We start from the raw sequence: 24,143 nt of genomic DNA, 5'->3' as shown, positions 1-24,143 counted from the left end.
AATCAATTGATCAAATAGTTCGTTATTTGCAATCGATTCCTTATTGGTTGTTAATAGTAACTGATTTTTACAACTAATTGTAAATTGGTTACTAAATTTTTTCCTCCAAAAATTATCGACTAATTTTTTTTTCTTTTTTTGATTTGCAATTATTTGCAAAACTGTTACTACCAGCAATTGATTTTTCAACAGATTTTGCAACCGACTTTCCCTCTAAAAAAATTTCACTCAATTTTTTATTTTATTTTTTTGATTTACAACAGATATGCATGTCGGTTGCAAACAACAGCTAATTTTTGTAACTGATTAAAATCGGTTGTTATTAGCAATTGTTTTTGCAACCAAATTTTTTTCTCCAAAAATTTCAGCTTAATTTTTTTTTATTTGTAACCGATTTGCAAATTTGTTGCTAATAACAACCAATTTTTAAAATCAATTAAAATCTGTTGCTATTAGCAATCGATTTTTTCTCTCAAAAAATTTCTGCTTATTTTTTGTTTTTTATTTTAATTTGTAACTGATTTGCAAATTAATTATTAACAGCAATTGATTTCTACAACCAATTAAAATCAGTTGCTATTAGCAAACAATTTTATAATCAATTGTAAGTCGGTTGCATAATTTTATCCCAAAAAATTTTCACTCAATTTTTAAGAAAAATTAGCTACTGACAATTGATTGATAATTTGCTTATATAAATTACCACTCATTTTCTTTTTTTACTTCTCATTTTCTTTCTCTCTTTCTTCTCTTTTCTCTGATTTTATTCATTATCTTTTTCATTCTCATCTATTGTATTCATCATATTTTATTTTATAACATATTTTCTTTATCATTTTTTCTTTCTTATCTATTTTTTTTATCAATTTTCTCATTTATTTTCCTTTTCATTTTTTTTTATTATCTATTTTCTTTTTAATCATCTTTTTTTCCTCATCTACTTTATTTTTCACCCTTTTTTTTTCTTTAATATCTATTTTGTTCAACATCTTTTTTCTTTATCATCTATTTTCTTTTTTATCATCTTTTTTTTATTATCTATTTTCTTCATCATCTTTTTCTTTGTCATATTTTTTCTTCATAATCTTTTTCTTTTTCATCTTTTTTCTTATGCATCTTCTTTTTCTTTTTCATCTTTTTTATCATTTTTTCTCATTTATTTTCTTCTTTATTTTTTCTTTATTATCCATTTTCTTCTTAATCATCCTTTTTTTTCTCATCTATTTTCTTTTTCATCCTTTTTTTTTCTTTATTATCTATTTTGTTCAATATCTTTTTCTTTTTCATCTTTTTTATTTAATTTATTTTTTTTGACATAAAATAAAGATTTATATGCAAATATATATTTTGTTAGTAAATTATTTGTAGTGTTAATTTTTCGTAATTTTTTTGTTATAATATATATATATATATAGTAAGTTTTTTTTAGTAATTAGTCTTATAAATATGTTTTTATATTTAATTTTTTGATAATATTTTTTATAAAAGTTATTATTAGTAATTTTTTTATAATATTTTTATATTAATTTTTAGTACAAATTTTCATTAATAATTTATATTATACATATGTTTTTATTTTTAATTTTGTTAATATTTTTTATAATAGTTATTATTAGTAATTTTTTATAATATTTTTTATATTAATTTTTAGTACAAATTTTCATTAATAATTTATATTATAAATGTGTTTTTATATTTAATTTTTTGTTAATATTTTTTTGTAATAGTTATTATTAGTAAACTCTGCCTAAGGAGTTTGCGCTTAGCCGGTCCCAAGCCCGGATAAAGGAGGAGGGTTGCGGTAGGTGACAACCAGCGTAAAAATTTCGTCACACCCTATGATATGGATTCAAATGATATAAACGTTGGGGCGTCCTCTACTAACGACGCGCTACATCGGAGCCCGGGTGTAGTGATAAATATGCAAGGGTGTAGGGCGTTCACCGAAAGCGACGCGCCATGCCGGCGCCCAGGTGTGGTGTTAAGTGAGCAAGGGTTCCCACATCATGGACGGGTGTGGGTAAAGAAGTTAGTCCATAGGACAGATAATAGAATAAATAGTGGAACAGAACACAAGATAGACATAGAAAATAATAGAAGATATCATAGAAGGAGACCAATTAGGAAGGAGCAGGATAGGAGGAGGATCAGGGTTGGTACTTGAAATGTTGGATCACTTACAGAAAAATTAATGGAGCTTGTGGATACCTTGAAAAGGAGAAGGATGAATATTGCTTGCATTCAGGAGACTAAATGGGTAGGAGAGAAAAGTAAGGAAGTAGGTAATTCAGTTACAAATTGTGGTTTACCTGGAAAGGAGAGAAACAAGAACGAGTGGGTATAATCATAGACAAGACATTGAAAGACGCAGAGTAGTTTGTGAAAAGAGTAGGAGATAGAATTATACTAGTAAAGCTAGTACTAGACGGAGAAACAATAAATATAGTTAGTGCTTATGCCCCACAAATAGGACTAGACAAAGGAGAGTAAACAAAGGTTTTGGGAAGATATGGATGATTTAATGCAAAGCATACCGAATGAAGAGAATGTTTTCATTGGTGGAGATTTGAATGGACATGTAGGAAGTGATAGGCAAGGTTATGAGAATGTTCATGGAGGTTTTGGTTTTGGCAAATGAAATGAGGAGGGAAAAAGCATCCTGGATTTTGCTATGGCATACGACCTAATACTAGCAAATACCTACTTTATAAAAAGAGAATCACATTTAGTGACTTTCAAAAGTGGGCAACATAGAAGCCAAATCGACTTCTTCTTAACCAGGAAGACAAATAGAGCTCTATGCAAGGATTGCAAGGTCATTCCAGGAGAGGCTTTAACAAGTCAACATAGGTTGATGGTCTTGGATGTCAAGTTTAGGAACAATTCAAGTAAGGTCAGAAGAAATAGTGTAGCTCGAACAAAGTGGTGGGAGTTCAAAGGAGTAAAGCAAGTGAAGTTCAAAAATGAGCTTCTTGAGTCTGAAGTATGGAAGCTAGATATGGAGGCCAATGATATGTGGATACAGATGGCATCAAAGATTAGAGAAGTAGCTAGAAAAGTACTTGGGGAGTCTAAAGGACATGGACCACCTTCAAAAGAGAGATGGTGGTGGAATGAGGAAGTACAAAAGGCAGTGAAGAGAAAAAGGGAATGGTATAAGAAATTACCTAAATGTGATAATAATGAGGCATATGAACAGTACAAGATAGCAAAGAAAGAGGCAAAAAAGGTAGTTAGCCAAGCAAGAGCACAGGCCTTTGAAAAGTTATATGAGAAACTTGGAACTAAAGAAGGGGAGAAAGATATTTATAGATTAGCAAGGAGTAGAGAAAGGAAATATCAAGATCTCAATCAAGTTAGGTGCATTAAGGATAAAGAAGGAAAAGTGTTGGTGAAAGATGAGGACATTAAAGAAAGATGGAGAAATTATTTTAATGATCTCTTTAATAATAGTCAAAATGGAAATAGCGTGAATATAGATTATAGAACAATAGAAAAGAATGTAAATTATACTAGAAGGATTAGATCTTTAGAAGTAAAGGAAGCACTTAAGAGAATGAAAGTAGGTAAAGCCTGTGGACCCGATGAAATACCAATTGAAGTGTGGAAGTATTTGGGAGATATGGGAGTGGCATGGTTAACTAAATTATTTAATAAGATTCTAAACTCAAAGAAAATGCCTGATGAATTGAGGAAGAGTATTTTAGTACCTATTTTTAAAAATAAGGGAGACATACAGAGTTGCTCAAACTATAGGGGAATTAAACTCATGAGCCATACTATGAAGTTATGGGAGAGAGTTGTGGAGCATCGACTACGTCATGATACTTCTATCTCTCTCAATCAATTTGGTTTCATGCCTGGTCGTTCAACTATGGAAGCGATCTTTCTCATTAGAAGCTTGATGGAGAAATATAAAGATGGGAAGAAAGATCTACACATGGTTTTTATTGATTTGGAGAAGGCTTATGATAGTGTTCCAAGAGAGGTCTTATGGAATGCGTTAGAACAAAAGAGGGTATCTATTAGGTACATACAAGTATTGAAAGATATGTATGAAGGAGCAACTACTATTGTGCGCACAATGGGAGGGGACACAAGAGATTTTCCGATCTCAATTGGATTACACCAAGGATCAGCCATAAGCCCTTACCTTTTTACATTAGTTTTAGATGAACCGTGAAACATATACAAGAGAGTATTCCTTGGTGCATGATGTTTGCGGATGATATTGTTCGATAGATGAGACACGAGAAGGAGTCAATACGGCTAGAACTTTGGAGAAGTACTCTAGAGTCAAAGGGTTTTAAGTTAAGTAGAACGAAGACAGAATACATGCATTGCAAGTTCAAGAAGGCCAAACCGTGATAGAGAATGAGTTAGTTTGAATGGAGTGGCACTGTCCCAAAGTAATCACTTTAAATATCTAGGCTCGATCCTTCAAGTAGATGGGGATGTGAGGAGGATGTTAGTCATAGGATTAAAGTCGGATGGTTGAAGTGGAGACGTGCCACGGAGTTTTATGTGATCAAAACATTCCCAATAAAAAAAAAGGAAAATTTTACAGTAAATCCATACGACCGGCTATGCTATATGGTAGTGAGTGTTGGGCACTGAAAGAGTCGTATGCATCTAAGATAAGAGTTGCAGAGATGAGAATGTTAAGGTGGATGAGTGGTCATACTAGACTAGATAAAGTCCGTAATGAAAGTATTAGAGAAAAGGTAGGAGTGGTGCCAATTGAAGATAAGTTGAGAGAAGGGAGATTGAGGTGGTTTGGTCATGTGAAGCGTAGACATACGGAGGCTCCAGTTAGACAAGTAGAGCACATTAGGCTAGAGGATAGAAAAAAAAAAGGGGTAGACCTAAATTGACTTGGAGGAGAGTAGTACAGCATGACTTAGAAGCATTACACATTTCTGAAGATTTAACCCAAAATCGTTCAGAGTGGAAAAAGCGAATCCATATAGCCGACCCCAAATTTTTGGGATAAAGGCTTAGTTGAGTTGAGTTGAGTTGAGTTATTATTAGTAATTTTTTATAATATTTTTATATTAATTTTAGCACAAATTTTCATTAATAATTTATTATTATAGTATATATTTTGCTCAACATCTTTTTCTTTCTCATCTATTTTCTTTTTCATCATCTTTTTTTATTACTATTTATTTTCTTCATCATCTTTTTCTTTCTCATCTTTTTTTTCATAATATTTTTCTTTTTCATCTTTTCTCTTATCTGTCTTCTTTTTCTTTCTCTTCTTTTTTATTTAATTTATTATTTTGACATAAAATAAAAATTTTTATACAAATATATCTTCTGTTAGAAAATCATTTATAGTATTAATTTTTAGCAATTTTTTTGTTATAATATATATATAGTTATTTTTTTTAGTAATTAGTCTTATAAATATGTTTTTATATTTATTTTTTGTTAATATTTTTTATAATAATTATTATTAGTAATTTTTTTATAATTTTTTTATATTAATTTTTAGTACAAATTTTCATTAATAATTTATATTATAAATATGTTTTTATATTTAATTTTTTGTTAATATTTTTTATAACAGTTATTATTAGTAATTTTTTATAATATTTTTATATTAATTTTTAGTACAAATTTTCATTAATAATTTATATTATAAATATGTTTTTATATTTAATTTTTTGTTAATATTTTTTATAATAGTTATTATTAGTAATTTTTTATAATATTTTTATTTTAATTTTTAGTGCAAATTTTTATTAATAATTTATTATTTTATATCTTTTTCATTGTCATCTATTGTATTTATCATATTTTATTTTCTAACATATTTTTTATTATTTTTTCTTTCTCATCTATTTTTTTATAATTTTTTCTTATTTATTTTCTTCTTCATTTTTTCTTTATTATCTATTTTCTTCTTAATCATTTTTTTTCTTATCTATTTTCATTTTCATTCTTTTTTCATTTATTATCTATTTTGTTGAACATCTTTTTCTTTATCATCTATTTTCTTTTTTGTTATTTTTTTTATTATCTATTTTCTTCATCATCTTTTTATTTCTCATCTTTTTTCTTCATAATCTTTATCTTTCTCATCTTTTTTCTTATCCATCTTCTTTTTCTTTTTCATCTTTTTTATTTAATTTATTTTTTGACATAAAATAAAATTTTGTATACAAATATATCTTTTGTTAGTAAATTATTTATGGTATTAATTTTTAGTATTTTTTTTTATAATATATATAGTAATTTTTTTTAGTAATTAGTCTTATAAATATGTTTTTATATTTAATTTTTTGTTAATATTTTTTTATAATAGTTATTATTAGTAATTTTTATAATATTTTTATATTAATTTTAGTACAAATTTTCATTAATAATTTATATTATAAATATGTTTTTATATTTAATTTTTTGTTAATATTTTTTATAATAGTTATTATTAGTAATTTTTTATAATATTTTTATTTTAATTTTTAGTGCAAATTTTTATTAATAATTTATTATTTTATATCTTTTTCATAATCATCTATTGTATTTATCATATTTTATTTTCTAACATATTTTTTTTATTATTTTTTCTTTCTCATCTATTTTTTTATAATTTTTTCTTATTTATTTTCTTCTTCATTTTTTCTTTATTATCTATTTTCTTCTTAATCATTTTTTTTTCTTATCTATTTCCTTTTTCATTCTTTTTTCTTTATTATCTATTTTGTTGAACATCTTTTTTTTTATCATCTATTTTCTTTTTTATCATTTTTTTTATTATCTATTTTCTTCATCATCTTTTTATTTCTCATCTTTTTTCTTCATAATCTTTATCTTTCTCATTTTTTTTCTTATCCATCTTCTTTTTCTTTTTCATCTTTTTTATTTAATTTATTTTTTTGACATAAAATAAAAATTTGTATACAAATATATCTTTTGTTAGTAAATTATTTGCGGTATTAATTTTTGATATTTTTTTTGTTATAATATATATAGTAATTTTTTTTAGTAATTAGTCTTATAAATATGTTTTTATATTTAATTTTTTGTTAATATTTTTTTATAATAGTTATTATTAGTAATTTTTTTATAATATTTTTATATTAATTTTAGTACAAATTTTCATTAATAATTTATATTATAAATATGTTTTTATATTTAATTTTTTGTTAATATTTTTTATAACAGTTATTATTAGTAATTTTTTTATAATATTTTTATATTAATTTTTAGTGCAAATTTTTATTAATAATTTATTATTTTATATCTTTTTCATTATCATCTATTGTATTTATCATATTTTATTTTCTAATATATTTTTTTATTATTTTTTCTTTCTCATTTATTCTTTTATAATTTTTTCTTATTTATTTTCTTCTTCATTTTTTTCTTTATTATCTATTTTCTTCTTAATCATTTTTTCTCTTATCTATTTTCTTTTTCATTCTTTTTTTTCTTTATTATCTATTTTATTCAACATCTTTTTCTTTAGCATCTATTTTCTTTTTTATCATTTTTTTTATTATCTATTTTCTTCATCATCTTTTATTTCTCATCTTTTTTCTTCATAATCTTTATCTTTCTTATCTTTTTTCTTATCCATCTTCTTTTTCTTTTTCATCTTTTTTATTTAATTTATTTTTTTGACATAAAATAAAAATTTGTATACAAATATATCTTTTATTGGTAAATTATTTGCGGTATTAATTTTTAGTATTTTTTTTGTTATAATATATATAGTAATTTTTTTTAGTAATTAGTCTTATAAATATGTTTTTATATTTAATTTTTTGTTAATATTTTTTATAATAGTTATTATTAGTAATTTTTTTATAATATTTTTATATTAATTTTAGTACAAATTTTCATTAATAATTTATATTATAAATATTTTTTTATATTTAATTTTTTTTTAATATTTTTTATAATAGTTATTATTAGTAATTTTTTTATAATATTTTTATATTAATTTTTAGTATAAATTTTCATTAAATTTTTATTATTTTAGTAATTTTGAAAATTTTATTTATTTAAATTTTTTGTTTCTTATTTAGAAATTTAATTTGTTTATAATTTTTTTAAAGTTAGCAACTGACTTTTCAGTTGCTATATTAATTACAAATAGCAACTAATTTATAAAATAGTTGTAAAATTATAAAATCAAAGATACTATATTTTTTTTACAACCGATTATGTTTCAGTTGATATTAGCAACCGATTTCGATTGCTAAATCGGTTGCTAGATAGTTTTTTTTATCAAAAATTTTATTTTTTTAAATTTAATTAATTTAATAACTAATTTGATTATCGATTATTATTTATAATTGATTTAATTGTCGATTGCTATTTGCAATCAATTTTATTATAACCAACTAAATTAATTACCAAATTGATTAGTAACTGATTTTAATGGATTAACAACTGATTCAGTCATTTGCGTTTTTTTTTTTTTAAAAAGTGTTGATTGTTGCTGGCCTTTACATTTCCATTTTCCAACCTATTTTCCAGTCAATTTTAGTGTCGGTTTTCTTATCGAAAAGGTTTCTTGATTCTATTATTTCCATATGCCTTTGAGGTCTTTTTTTGTAATTTGGATTAATTTGTGCATCAATCAAGATCAAGAGACTGTTTCGTTTAACGATGGCGATTAACAATCAACATTGAGCAGTCAATAATTAGAGTTCACTGATCATTTACTTATAATTAATTGTAAAATATTTACTGATTAATGCAACTAAATTAAAAAATATATATAAATAAATATAACTAGTTTCAAAAAATTAATCAGTTAAAATTAAAATTGTTTTTTATTTCCTTAAAGTAAGTATTTAATTAAGTATTTATATCATTATTGTCAATTTAAAACTTTTCTAATACAATCTCATGAGATCACATTGGCATAGGTACTTTATAAAATAAGAAAAGTGAACTTCAATTAATGATATGTGGGGTAATTTTTATATTATTTTGCTCCGTATTTTACTCCTTTCTTTTGAATTTAATTTGTTTAAAAATTATTTTCATTTACATTAACAGGTTTATAAATTAAAAAATTTATTTAAATTATAATATCATATTTATAAATATAATTTTAATATTTTTTAATAAAAAGTAAATACTCCTCTTTTAATTTTTAAAAATTAAATTATTGCGATAAAATTGATATTTTTATTATAAGTATAAATTTTATTAAAATATCAAATATTTTTTTAATATGAAAAGAAGAAAATGGGAAAGAAAGAAAAAAAAGTACTTATTTTTTTACCTAAAAAAATCTATTAAAGCAAATTAAAGAAATTTTTATAAAATTAAATTTAAATTTAAATTTTTTTAATGATAATTTTAAATTAAAGAGATAAACTTTTGAAATATACTATAAAAATTGCTTTTATATACGAGAATGATTGAATAATATCTCCATCATACGGATCTGAAGGACCAACATGGCAAGGGTGAGGTCACCCACACCCAATACCTCCAAATTACCTTAAAAGGACAAATTTGGAAAATGGAGTGGAGGGGAAAGCGAGATGTTATAATTTTGAGGACGGAGGGCATTTATGTTATTTACCGGAAATTCGAGGTTAGGGTGTTGCTGTTTGGAGTTTAGAAGCCCAAGATTCAGCGACGCGGATCGACACGGGGATTTGAGAATTATTATTATATAATAAATCGTTCACCCTTTATTGAGAATTAGTCATTTTAATTTATTAAATCTTTTAGTAATTTTTATTTTTATATTTATTAAATATAAATTAATTTTATTAAAAATTTAAAAATATTATTAAATTTAAGATTGACCTACCAAAGATACTGAATCCATACGTCAATAATTTAACTAATGAAATAATAATTTATTCAGTAAATTAATAAAAATTAATTAAATATAAAATATTAAAAAATTAAATATATATATATTAATTAAATAAATATAAAAATATTGATTAATGAAAACAAAAACAATCATTTAAGTGTGAGAGATATAAGAAATATAGTGAAAATAAATTAAAAAATAAAAATAATATTAATATTTTTATTATATTAGCATACATAAAGAAGAACAGGATAAAATTTTATTCAAATAAAAAATTTATTAATTTTAATTATAAAATTATAATTATCAAATAAGTTGTAATATAAATTAAAACTAATTCTTTCTAAATAAAATGTATATATTATGTTTAGACGAGGGAAGCGTTATGTTTTTGCAAATCAACAAAGCCTTCGCTTCTCATTATAATGTTCGAATTTCCTATTTTATCCTCCCTACCTCTATATATTAACAACCTTGCCCCGAATCCTGATGAAATGGCATGCACTTTTCAAATCTGGCTATGTTTATTTTCATTCCATATTATGATTAAAACGAGACTAACTCTTACCCATACTTATATTATATGAAATTATGGTAAAAAAATTATATGAATATTATATGATTTATTTGCCTGTGACTTCATCTTTTAAGATCCCACATCGATTATAAAAATATGTGTGAATATGGATTATAAAATTATCATAGTTTCAACGATAATTCATTCTCGTTACTAACCTGTATCTGTGTGTGTTCTATTTTTAACAAAAAAAAAAAGAAGAATATTATAGAGTTAAATTATGGTTAAAAAAATCAATTAAAGGTCAATTAGTAAAAAAAATATAGGGTTAAATTAGGCAATTTATTTATTAAAAAATAAAGAAAGTATTTTCTTTCCTTTCTTTTAATAATAATAATTTTTAATTAATATTAAAAAATCGTTTTATTTTTTTAAATAAAAAATAAAATTATTTTTTCTATATATATAATTATTTTTATATGTATAATTTTGTCTTAGATGGATTGGCCCTACTTGATTGTAGAGGTATTCTTCTAATGTGATAATACTCATAATACACTTTTCACAAGAATGATGTAGTCATGGTGAATGATGTGGTACAACAATTTTTGACATATTAGGCTAAAATGATGAAGCTTCAATTTGGCAATCTTCTAGACTATACATATGATAGTACATACACCTACATTTATGATAGTTGATATCAATGTTGACAATAGGGCATATATTATATCAAAATAAATGTCCCAATTTTTTTATTTTTTAATATGTTTTAATTTTTTTTTTAACTAATGGGAATATAATGAAAATTTTTTGTTCATTTCATTTCAAGAATTTATTTTAAATTAAAACTTAAATATTATTCAAAACCATCAGAAAATTTTCTAAAGAATAATTATGTTTTAATTTAAAAAATATTTTTAAAAATAAAAATTAAATATAATTATATAAAAAAAATTTAATTAAATTTTTTTTCTTACAAATAATTTATTTTTCCAAATGAAGTTAAAATGCACATTAATTGCGAGAGAGAGGAGTCATGATAAACCTAACCCTAAGTGGGTCCTTTAGCATTTAGTTTGGCTAAATCTTTCCACTAGTTAGAACTTGAGAAAGCTTCACACATTTTCCATCACAATGACAATAGAAGCTTGTATTTTGGGACCACATTTCTATGTTTAACGTTCACAATTTAATCATATTTATACCTACCTACCAAACAGTATCTCTTTCTAGCTACATTAACCAATCAATTTTTACCTTTAATTTTAATTTTGTTTTTTAGTTTAATTATAGATAAATTTTTGATATTAATAAAAAAAAATCTCACGAGAATATAGAAGTTATGTACGTTAAAAAAGATTTGTGATGAAAGGTGCTTTTTTTTTTTTTTTGGGTGTTAGGGTTTGGGCTGAGGCTAATATCAAATCCATGTGGTGAAGTTGTGGTCCATGGGTTTTTATACATCAAACCGAAATATTGGCTTAATTGATAGAAAACTCTAATATTATAGTTATCAAATTTAGTTTGAATCTTGACCTTGAAAGATCAAATCGTTGAGTTATTGATTTAAATCATATAAAATCAAATGGTACATGACTTTATCCAAAGGTTGCAGTGCTAGACTAAAAAACATAACTATTGGCCAAAGGTAGCCTTATCTTCTAGCAATATAACAAAGAGTTGCAATATAATCAAGAGTTGCAATACAAAACTATATAAGGTCAAAAGACCTATTCCCTCGATGCACATTTTGTAGAGAATTACAAGAAATAAACATGTAGAATGCACACAAATTTTCAAAAGGAAATAATGTCCATAAGAGGGAAGAGCGTAAGTATTTTGGCTTATTGGTTCTTAGATTTTTAGAGACTCTCTTATTCATTATTCAATTGACGGATTATCAATTTTCTGCAATTTCAAAGTACACATCTATTGAGGTAGGATGAATTATTATCTTCAAATTATTAATTGCCCCACTAGATCGCTGTAAGGTTATAGTAATATGTCTCTATGATACAAAAAAGCCTAAAATGTGTAAATAACAACTGCTAAAAATTTATCTAGAACTTTTTATATGAATCAAATTTAGAGAGACTAAAAGAGAAGATAAATAAATAGAAGTAATATATATCTGAATTGAAAAACTCATCAATATTTTCAGAGAATGAAAAATCATGGCACATTTTCTAGACAGGCATATCTGTCTATTTTCAACAAACATAACTGTTTGTTTTAAATTGACATATCTTTTAACAGATATGATTATATTAATTTATTGCAAACACATCTGTTTATTTTCAATGAACACGACTATTTGTTTTAAATCGACACATCTTCTAATAAATGTAACTATATTAATTTATTAATAGATTCATTGTTCTGACACGTTTCCTAATAGTCGTAACTATTTGTGTGTAATAAACATGTCTGTTTATTAACAGACATATATACTTATTAACAAATATATCTATTCATAATTTATTTGTAAAAATTAAAATAAAATAATTATTTTATTTTACACATATATGTGACAATTGTTATAATAAAATAATATATATTTATTTAAATATATATAATTTTATATATATTTCATTCTTTTTACTTCTTCCTTTTCTTGTATTTTGACAATATGAGAATTCTTTATCTTTCTACTATCTAATATATAAGCTATTTATAATATTTAGACTGTAAATTAATCTATATAGTTTATATTATTCATGTGGTTATATAGTATACTAGTGAAACAAATATAATGAAAATCTTAAGGTTGTATGAACATGAGTTAGAATCAATATATTTGAATCTATGTATTAAGTTTTTAATTTTTCTTCAACTATAAATAAAAAGATAATAACTAAATAACATCATATTCATCAACTAAAATATAAATTTAAATATTAAAATATCAATACCATTGATATTTTAAAAGAATTTTCAATTATAACAATTTTCAAATTGGCCGGGTTATGGATCATTGGGTTAACGAATTACTGATTCAATCACTGGGTCATTCAAATTTTATAGATCAACTCTTTGTCGGTTCAATGAAAAAATCGATCTAGTACAATGAAAATTATTTTATTTATCTAAATCACCTCTGAACAAAAAATTTTAATGATCTATATTTATATATTTTTTTTTCTCTTATAAAGTCATTAATGAATTATCAAATTATATAAAATAAATAAAGAGATAGATTTGGTAGGAGAAATGTGAGTCAACTCCATAAAGGCACTTCCATCAATGCAAGCAACTAGTGGAAATTTTTTAGGGAAGTTAGAAAGAACATGATTATTGTCACTATATTATAACATTCATTTGCAATATTAGGTCAATTTTTGGACCACCAAGTTAACACAAATGCCCAAAGCTAGCCACCAAAGCTTTTTTGGTATCCCAAACATTGCCTTCTACTTTTCTGATTGCACAAGAAAAAAAGAAATTCCATTTGTGTTCTTTTTTCTTTTCCCTTTAAATTCAAACAAGCAAAAATTATGTGTGAGGTTCTTGAACAGAAAATTTAAATAGTTGTTGATTTTTTTTAAAATCTTTTATCTTTATCTTACATGTAATTGTTAATAATATTAAATAAGAGACTTAAAATTTGATTATCAAAAATAAATATGTATATACACATTCAGAAAAAGGACATGCTCTTTAATAAAATTATGGCTAACTTGATAAAGATATTTGGAAACACTAAAATTTTATTTATTTGTATTATAAAAGTGGATGCAGAGTTAAATTTTGATTCAGGTGGGCAGTAGAGATTAGGTAGGACTTGAAACCTTGAAGACAAGAATTTTCCCTTCTACCATGTCTAAAATATGTTGCCAATTCTGCACATCACTAAACCATGGGTTCCACTCCATCGCTTTTGGACTTCAGTTGCTGCTAGTGCTAGGCCTGGCCTGGACCCATCCCATTTCCTCTCTTTTAACGTAATACTCCCAATTCTCTATTTATGTTGTTTTAAGAGAGAGCATGGGAGAGAGAGAGTGAAGGGGGTATTTCCTCTCTTTCACCGGCTGTTAATCAACCCATTCCAGCAGCCATAGACTTGACTATTATTCAGTTCGAAATTGAAATCAGATTAAAATTGAATTGGTCTGATTTAAAATTAAAATTTATCAAGTTAGTATTACTTGAAATCAAATCAAAATTGATTTGTTCCAGTAGTCACCTCAACCCTACCTCTAGCCGGCGACCTTGAGCCGTTGCAATTGAGAATCGAGATACACACTTGTGATGTTATTGACTTGAGTTGAATTCCAATAAATTTTACATGTTGGTTTAGTATTGAAAGTGAGTGATTTTATGTCATGCTTCTATACAAATATTTAATTTAATTATTACTTCATAATATCTGCTAATCAAGATTTAGTTTATATGTATATTAAGAAAGTATATTATCAAATTTAGTTTACAACCTGTTTGATTGTTATTGAAATTACTTATTAATAAAATTAATTTTTTAAATATAATAAATAAAAAATTATTAAAAATAATTTAAAATTTAATTCAATAAATTTTAATTATAAAAATATTAAAATAATAAAATAATTTTTTTAATAATATTTAAAATAATATTTTTATTCAAAAAAAAATAATTTTGACCTTTTAAAAGTAATGTTCAACGATCATTAAGTGTCTATATTAAATTTTTATTGGTCTCTTTTCCTATTAATAAAATGAAGATTATAGGCAACTGCTATACTATAATTAAAATTTAACTCAGATTTTAAAAAATATTTTTTACATTTACAGAGAAAGTTATGTTTTTTAAACGAAAAATAATAAATTTTTTATAGACAAAAATTATACTAAAAAATTATTATTCAATTTTAATAATAAAAAATTAATTATATTATAAATAAATGAATAAATTTTTAAAGTAAAATAAGTTTTTAAATAAATTTTATAATATTTTTTTAGAGCTATTTTATAATGATTTTAATTATAATAAAAAAAAATAATTTACCAATTTGTTTGTGTAAAACCATCAATTAAGGAAAAGCTTTTGAATCGTGACTTGCAGCTTTTTAGGCAAAAATCAAATCAATGTTCTTCTGCTTTTAAAGGCAAAGATTAGTTCTCTCTTTACCCTTTTCTGTTTCTTTCCCCTTCTCTCAGGGTAAAATTTCAATTTCCTCTGCAAAAATAATTTAATTTAATTATCATTTTAAATACCCATTAAACATTCTAATTCAGATCTTAATGTTCCTGCAAAGAAGCCACGTGGTGAGCTTTAAATGTGTGCGTTTTTTTCCTAAGAAAAATAAAAAATCTTTTCTCTGTTGTGACCTGTGTAGCAGGAGATCAGCCAATGAAAAACAGGGTGGGAAATGGATAATCAAGAACCTAATATCGTAAATATAGGGTACCCATATGGGCATTTATTATCAGATCCAAAACCTCAAGAAACCTCATCCTTCCCACAGTATTATGGGACCCACACTTTGTCTTCTGTATGTGATGTCATTCAAAGCTCTCAAGAATGGAAATATTTAAATGCTAATTAATCACTTTGATTTGGGATTAATTAATTAAAAATAACTAACCCTAAAGCTTGTGAGGTTGTTTCTGTCAAGTTTGTTGTCCTTGTTGGTAGGCTATAATTTTAATTATATAAATAAAGAAAATATTTTTATAAATATTTGTGCTAAAAGCAAGGAAGGTGGAGAGAATCTGCAAATGCCCATTAAGTTTAATTAATTTTTACTTAAAAACCCAGAAAGAAAATGGAGCAAGAAAGTAATATGGGAGCTGTGTAAGTGAAAAAAGAAAAAAAAAAAAGAAATGTTAGAGAGAGAACAGAGAAGTGAAGAAGAGAAAAAGCAGAGAATAAAAAGAGACCGGATGTTGACAAATTTCGTGTCACTGTTCTTAGAAGGTCGTTTGTTTGTGTAAAGATTTTCTTATCTTGGATCTCTCTTTCTTTCTCTCTCTAGCGTAAATAAAAATACTATTTTTCTCTATCTAAAGTAAAAACCACATTCTTTTTTCTCCTTTTTTTTTGTTGTTGAGAGAGAAGAGTGAGTGGCCTGGCAGATCGAAATCTCCTTCTTTTGTTCAATTCTGGAGATGATCTAAGCTCCTCTAATGGTGTTCCAATAACACCCACTTTGTTCTTTGTTGTTTTTCCAGCTCTCTCTCTCCCTCTCTCTCTCTCTCTCTCTCTGTGTGTGTTTTTGATAAGTGCCAGTCATTAGGATTTCTTTGAATTTTTTTTTCTATGATGTGGAGGTGACTGTTGAATAATTGAATCCATTAGGAGGATTCTTCAGGGGAAGAAATCAGAGGATGTGGGTCTGAGGTAATATTTATTTATTTTTACTTTATGGGTAATTTGATTTATAGTTTCTTTCAATGATTTGGTTTTTTGGGTTTTACTTTACTAGCTGATTTATTTAATGCATGCTAATTCTTTTCTAGTTCCATGAATTGCTAGGTTTATGGTCTGTCTGATTTTGTTATGATTTTTTTTTGGTGTAAATATTATTGCTTATACAGTTCGCTGAAATTTGTTTCCTGATTTGTGCTTTCTCCCCCGCTATTATTTATAATTTAAGGATTGATTTGATGGGTAATTTGGATTGATGGGTGAGCTCAGAATCTAGAATGGTGAGTTCAGATTGTAGTCGGAAGGTATCTGTTATGTGAAGTTTTGTGATTAATTTTTCTTTTTATCCATTATAGTAACTAGAACGGAAGATACTTTAATTTTCCTTAATTATCGTAGAGTCAGTTTCTCAATTTTACAGTATGTGGGGCTTTGCTCCAAAATTCAATCTTTATGCCTTCTCCTTGAAGTTCAATCTCTTTTTAGGACTTATTTGGATGTCTAAGAGTATGGGAATAAATTGATGAAGTCCTGGTTTACATTTGTTAATATGTTCAAATTTTTCAGTTGTTAGCATAGAACATTCTGACTTCGGTACTGATGGCTGGAAATTTTTGTTGCTTTTTGAGTGTTGCAATAGTTTTAGCTTAGAGTTACGAACAGAGACTGGTTAGAGAGTTGAATGCATAGGATATTCTATCAATGTGTGTCTGTGGTTCCTTGGTCTAATGGTCATCTTCAATCCAACTCCTTGTAACTTCTAGTTGGATAAGATTTGGTGGGGTCATTTATATTGTCAGAAAATTGGCTAGGCAAGAAAGGGTGTTTACATGTTATATCCCTCACTAAGTATATGATTTTATTCATTACTTACTAGCAAAGCATCTTCTTGCTATCTGAGGCTGGAAATTCAGTATCTCGTGCCATTGTGCAAGAGTTCGTTGTGTTGCTAGTGACTCGCCTGAAATAAAGAAAATGCGAGTACTATTCCATGAGCAGCATTATTTTGATTTTGCACTATAATTCTGATAATAAGAAACCTTTACATCATCAATGTTCCTCTTCCATAAGCAAGGACATGTCTAATGGATAGTGAATTCCTTTCTGAAAAAGGATTGATAATCAACCCTTTTTTATTTTTATTTGAAGTTGGAAGCAGAATCAAGCAGATAAACTTTAGTGAAGAATGTCTAGAGATTTTAGGGTTCCTATATATATATATATATTCACAGTGAGTGGGCGCTGATGGTTTTCTATATAATTATGTATATAATCTTTAGAATCTTTGGCTTTATCAAGAGATTGATAGTGAAATGTGGTCACATAATTAAACTGTTAATTTTAGCTCATGTTTCTGATATAGTTATTATAGCGATGCACTTACAGGCTATTTAAGCACCAAATCTAGGAGTTTTCTGCTGATTTGTGACCCTTAATTTCATAGATGCGACATTTTTAACCCTAGTCAGCTAGAAAATCTTGTCTTGACTCTTGACATTTGTGTGAAGTCCAGTCTTGCTTATATTCTTACAAGTGTCATGAGGTTTTTATTTATCTTCTCATCAAGTGGATAATCTTCTGATTCTAGCATACATGAAAGTTAGGAACAGACTGATTGCTGGGTTAGTGGACAGTGAAATAGGCTTTATGATAATTTGTTGTACATTCATTCCAGTTTCTGGCTTTGATTTTAGCTCTCAATTTTGTGAGGTCATGGGTACATAGGCATGCGCTATGAAGTGCCGTGAACTTGTAAACTTAGGAATTTTAGGGTTCCAATTTTGGTGGTATATGAAACATATGATCCTCTTACTGAAGTGACTGTATAAACTATAAATTTGATATGAGACATTGGCTACTAGTAGATTATATTGTACATGGTGCCGTATCCCATAGATAGCTTTTGCAGTTAGATTTATTATCTCATGTTCATATTTTTTATCCTGCAAGTTTCTCATTATCAGAAAGATTATGCGCTATAGTGCATGGTGAACTTGAGCAATATTTTTATCCTCTTATTTTTCTGGTCATACTGAGCTGAAATAGGAGAGATTCAAATAATCATGAAGGAATTTTGTTTGTCAAGAAACATCTTGTTATATGCAGAAAATTATGCTTTTCTTTTAATTTTTTCCCCTTTTCATGCACGTTTTCGCATTCTCAAATCTTCTGCAGAAGAAAACAGATTCCTTCTGAACTTACCTAAAAAAAAATACAAAGATAAGAGAAAAGGCTCTTATGAGATTGAAGTGGTAAATGAAATGCATTGGCATTTTCTTGGTCTTTCTTTTGATCATCTTTCGTATTTTTTGTATATTGCTTGTGTTGATACCACTTTACATTTGTCTGAACATGGCACTGCAAGGACTTGACGCACTCAAATATGGGATATAATTTAATAGGAAATGAATCTTAGGGTTTGTATCGTGCATTCTTTTGAACTCTTATTCTTGGTCAAGAAAACCAGAGAGTATTTTTGTCTACCATGACAATTCATAGGAACACTTGTTTCTGAGTAAAATTGTCTTCATTTAATTTTGTGTTATATTTCATGCTTTTCATGTTTCTTCATTCATTGCTAGGAATGGGAACAAAAGTACAGTGTGAAAGCTGCTTCCCAGGATATTTCTCAATGAGGGATCTTAATGAGGATTCTAACAGTTGTAGCTGGCCTCTATTCTATGGAGATAGAGTATTCACAAATGGGCAGTACTATAATGGATTCCTGCCAAGGGCCATTGCAGATGTGTATACAGGATATGACAAGGACGTAGTAAAGCAGACAATGCTGGAGCATGAGGCCATATTTAAGAAGCAGGTGTGTTTGATTTCAAGTTCGTTTTCTAATCTGTGAAATTTGATATAGTGTACCTTTGAGATGCTTATCATGTTAGCTTCATTTAAATGTCCTTCACCTTATATGGGTCATCAGAGTCAACTTATGAATGACCACAGCATTATTCTATTTGTTTGCCAAACGAGTAATTCTATTTTTCTCTTATTTTCTATCTAGCTGTGTGAACTTCACCGCCTATACAGAATACAGAGGGATTTAATGGATGAAACTAAGAGGAAAGAATTATATAAAAATCGGATGCCTATAGAGACATCATTGTCATCAAGCCCCTTGGCATCTCAAGTTACATCTGAAGATGCTCGGAAATGGCATATCCTTGGCTTCCCATTGGGAAACTCTGTTTGTGCTGGACCATCTACCTCAGGCATTGAAGACATGCACTCTCCATTGAGTTCTATAAAAAGAAGCAGTTCACAAGCTAGTCCCTTGCTATCTCAAAATGGAGGTACTTCAAAAGATGTGGAGATATTGGAGTCCAGGCCCTCAAAGGTAAGGAGAAAGATGTTTGATCTTCAACTTCCAGCTGATGAGTACTTAGATACTGAAGGACAACAAGTACAACTAAGGGATGAAAATATATGTGGTATTTCTAGTTATCCGTCAAATAGGAATCATAAAGTTGCACCTGGGAGTGGAATAAATGTGCTTGTTGGTAACGGTGGGAAGAATAATTGCCAAGGAGATACATTGCAATCTGAATCATGTTTAAAAAGCAAAAATAATTTGGCTGACTTGAATGAGCCTATTGAGGTTGAGGATATAAATGCATCTGCAAATGATCTTCTAGGCTGTACTTCCTCCCATTGTGAGATTCAAGAGCATGAACTGGCTGCTAAATCAAAATCACAGTTTCTTGGTTTCCCCAAAGAAAGTTCACTGAACTATCATCATGGGAGCAATAATGGGATTGCCAATGATCTGTATCTACAGAATAATGTGAATGGAAATCTGTGGTTTCCCCATATGCTCGAGTCAGGTAAAATTTCTAATGGATCCAATTTTTTTTTTGTTCCAATTATTTATCATCCAAAATTTGATCATTTAATTAAGCCATTGAATCTCATTCACAAATATATATTTGAGGAAGTGGGGATTGCAAACTCTGTATAGCTCATACCGAATAATGGAGTTGGAAAAAGCCTAGAACTAAAAATTGAATTCTTTCATTTCAAACATGAGAATTAACTAAAAAGGAATCAATTGAATTGTATTCTTGTAAAATTCTACAATCCAAACAAGGGGACTCTGGATTTCTTTGTTTTTCTTTAGATAGTTGTCAGTTCACTGAGTTTTACTCTTTAATTATTTTGAGAATGCCCTTTAAGATTTTTCCATTTGGTTCTGATATTTCTCACATGATGCTCTCTCTTGTTGCAGGGAACAGTAAAACCAACATAAAGTCTGTTTCTCAAAGTCTTCTGCCAGAAAAGTTGCCTTCATCTTCCCAGCCATTACAGGTTCTGTTAAAAAAAACTAATGAGCCTGCAACTCTGTTTCATACTGATCAAATTAAGGTAGATCAAATGAGAGAAAGAACAGGTTGTGGTTTAGAACTCTCTGGAAGAAATAATGAGTTCTCTAATAATGACCATCCAATTTCAGTTGTGGCTTCCAATATACCCAGTCAATATGCAATCGATCGTTCTTCTGACTTGAGCAACTCCTGGTCTTGGTCTGTTTCATCTTGGGAAAAGCTCAGTGGTAGCTTAAGCCAGAAGTCAATGTCAGCTCAAATGCACCTGAATTTGAATGCTTCTGCAACCTTAAGTAGTTCTCAGTCATCAACTCAAAGTCATGGTGTTTTTGGCGAGTGGTGGAATTATAACAGCAGTTCTGCATCTAACCTGAAAGTAGGAACTGAAATGCCTGACCAAAATGGATTTTACCATGGGTCCTCATCAGGGTCCAAGGAGCTGCTGACCCACTTTCCTTCAGGCAATTGTGATTATTTGAACTGCAGTAGTGCCAGCAATGCAGCCCATCAACTCATAAATCATGGTTCAGCTAAGCTCTACAAGAGCTCAAATTGCATGGATTCAAAATCTGCTAAAGATGTGGACTTGAATGTAGTGCTTTCGAACAGCTCCTTAACCAAGATGGCTTCCCATCGAGGTCTTGAAGTCATTGATTTAGAAAGAAATCATGAGGATCATCTCGTGGCTTTGCCTTGGCTGAGAACTAAGCCTAATTGTGAAGCTGAGGCAATTAGTGCAGGGGTGGATTTGAATACGGGGAATTTGAGTGACTTGCAATCTTCTCTGAATCAGTTGTCTGATAAGAGTGAAGCTGGAAAGGTTCCTAATCAAACAGTTGTTCACAATGTGAAATCAGCTTCTTGTTCCAATGTCGTTGGAGCCAGTAGGATTGAAACAAGTGACTCCTCAAGCCGCAGAAGAATTCTTGGCTTTCCCATCTTTGAAAAGCCACATGTTTCAAAGATCGAGTCTTCTTCTTTTCCCTCCCCTTCTGTGTCACTTCCTCAGCCATCTGCAGAAGTCAAAAATGAGAGGAAAAGTAGGGCACTTGATATTAACTTACCTTGTCATCCAGCAGTTCCTGACTGTGTTCAACAGACTGCAACAGAAGATGCGCTTATGGAAAAAGAAAAAGATACACAGGTCGCCAATGTCAGATATGAGATTGATTTGAATTCATGTATAACTGAGGATGAATCTTCTTTGATGCCTTCTGTCCCAGGCTTTAATGTGAAGATTATTTCAGGAATAGATTTAGAAGCCCCTGTAGTTCCAGAGACTGAAGAGGATATCGTTCCTGGAGAAGAATGCCTGGAAAAGGCTTATGAAGCATCATCACAATTATCACAGCACAAAGCGGAAAGTGCACCAGATGAATTTGTCAGAATAGCAGCAGAGGTAATAGTCGCCATCTCTTCAACAGGTCACAACCGTCAGGATGATGCCACTTACAATGCATCAGAAGCTTCTATGAAAGATTCTCTTCATTGGTTTGTGGAGATAGTTTCCTCTTTTGGAGAGGATCTAGAGAGCAAATTTGTTGTTTTGGAAGCTGAGGGGAATGGCCAAGATAAAGAGGGGTCATATTTGGAAGATTACTTTGAGTCTATGACCTTGAAGTTGACAGAGACCAAGGAGGAAGATTACATGCCCAAGCCATTGGTTCCAGAAAACCTGAAACTGGAAGAAACAGGAACAACTTCAGTACCAACTCGAACCCGAAAAGGCCAATCAAGAAGAGGAAGGCCGCGGAGGGACTTCCAAAGGGACATTCTTCCGGGTCTTGCTTCTTTGTCAAGGCATGAAGTAACAGAAGATCTTCAGACATTTGGAGGGCTGATGAGAGCAACTGGCCATCTCTGGCATTCAGGATTAACGAGAAGGAATTCTAGTAGAAGTGGTTGTGGGAGGGGGAGGAGGCGTGCACTGGTTAGTTCCCCTCCTGCTGTAATGGCAAGCCCGCCTTGTACTCCCCTATTACAGCAGCTTAATAATGTTGAAATGGGACTAGAGGATAGAAGCCTAACAGGGTGGGGGAAGACGACTAGACGTCCCCGCCGGCAAAGATGCCCTCAGGGAAATCTTGCTGCTCTCCCTTTGACCTAATGGTTGGAAGAGACTTTGATTTAAGAATTGAGAATGCTGTAGAGGGCATTGAGGAGATTTATTTCTATGGCTCTGGGAATTGAGATTGTTTTGAGCCAGAGGCAGTTGGGGATTCTTTGTAAATTTTCTTAGCCCATAATCTGGGTCCCCTTAATTATCTGTGTTTGGGTGGTTAACAACTTTATATTATTATTCATAAATAATGTTGCATGATTTCTTCTTAGATATGTATATGCTAGTTAGCATCCTTTGGCATCATTTGGAAGAAACAAGTATAGATAGGTAATGTAAGAGCACGCGCAGGTGAGGCGCGCGTGGGAGAGGAAGAGAAGATCTAAGTATTGTAATGTAAAGGAATGGGGGTGCAGAAAGCGGCAAATAAGATGTCGGTGTCAGAGCCAGATTGATGCGTAATCTTAATATGTGGTCTTCCTCATTTTTACTTAGATACTCTTTTGTCCAATCATTTTTCTCCAAAGCTCTTTCTCTCTCTCTCTCTTTCTTTTTTATTCATTTATTTTATTAGTTTTAATAAAAATAAAATGAAATGTGTCATAATCATCAACTCATCATGCAAAAGCCAAAGCTCAGCACCCACTTCTCCTCTATCTGTCCTTTTCTTTCCCTTTTTTTTATCTCTATCTTCATTATTACAATCATAGCCCATTCTTTTTTTCTTTATTCTTTGTTTCTTCTGTTTTTCATTTCTATTAAATTGTATTTGGTACATAAGACAAACCTTAAAGTAAAGCAGCCCAAATGCTAGCTTCTGCAGGGGATGGCATTGAGTTTATTATTCTATAGTCTTCAATTCATTGAGATTACCAAAAAGACTTAGAAGGTCAACCATACAAGCAAAGCGTTTTGAGCTAGGCTTAACTCCAAAATCCTTCTTCGAGTTAAAATGAAACTTCCCGTCTTCCAAATTCCCTGAATGACTGCAATCTGATAGAATGTTCATGAAGGTGATGTCATTTGGCTTTATTCCATACTGAACCATTTGAGTGAAGAGTGAGATCAGAACATCAACACTACCATGCATTCCA

The 24,143-nt window shown here is 28.5% G+C and overlaps 1 protein-coding gene across 1 annotated transcript; it reads left to right on the top strand.

Moving 5' to 3' along the window:
- Positions 1 to 15,981: 15,981 nt before the first annotated feature.
- LOC110646173 (uncharacterized) lies at positions 15,982 to 23,320 on the top strand. The gene is made up of 4 exons (XM_058137295.1): positions 15,982 to 16,632; positions 19,242 to 19,477; positions 19,673 to 20,492; positions 20,894 to 23,320. The coding sequence occupies exons 2-4, from the start codon at positions 19,244 to 19,246 to the stop codon at positions 23,095 to 23,097; spliced, it is 3,258 nt and encodes a 1,085-aa protein (XP_057993278.1). The 5' UTR covers positions 15,982 to 16,632; positions 19,242 to 19,243; the 3' UTR covers positions 23,098 to 23,320.
- Positions 23,321 to 24,143: the final 823 nt, after the last annotated feature.

The sequence above is a fragment of the Hevea brasiliensis genome, chromosome 2 (genome assembly GCF_030052815.1).
Source record: "Hevea brasiliensis isolate MT/VB/25A 57/8 chromosome 2, ASM3005281v1, whole genome shotgun sequence".
Classification (NCBI taxonomy): Eukaryota; Viridiplantae; Streptophyta; class Magnoliopsida; order Malpighiales; family Euphorbiaceae; genus Hevea; species Hevea brasiliensis.
Note: the sequence above shows the minus strand (reverse complement) of the source record. Positions and strands in the feature narration are given on the sequence as shown.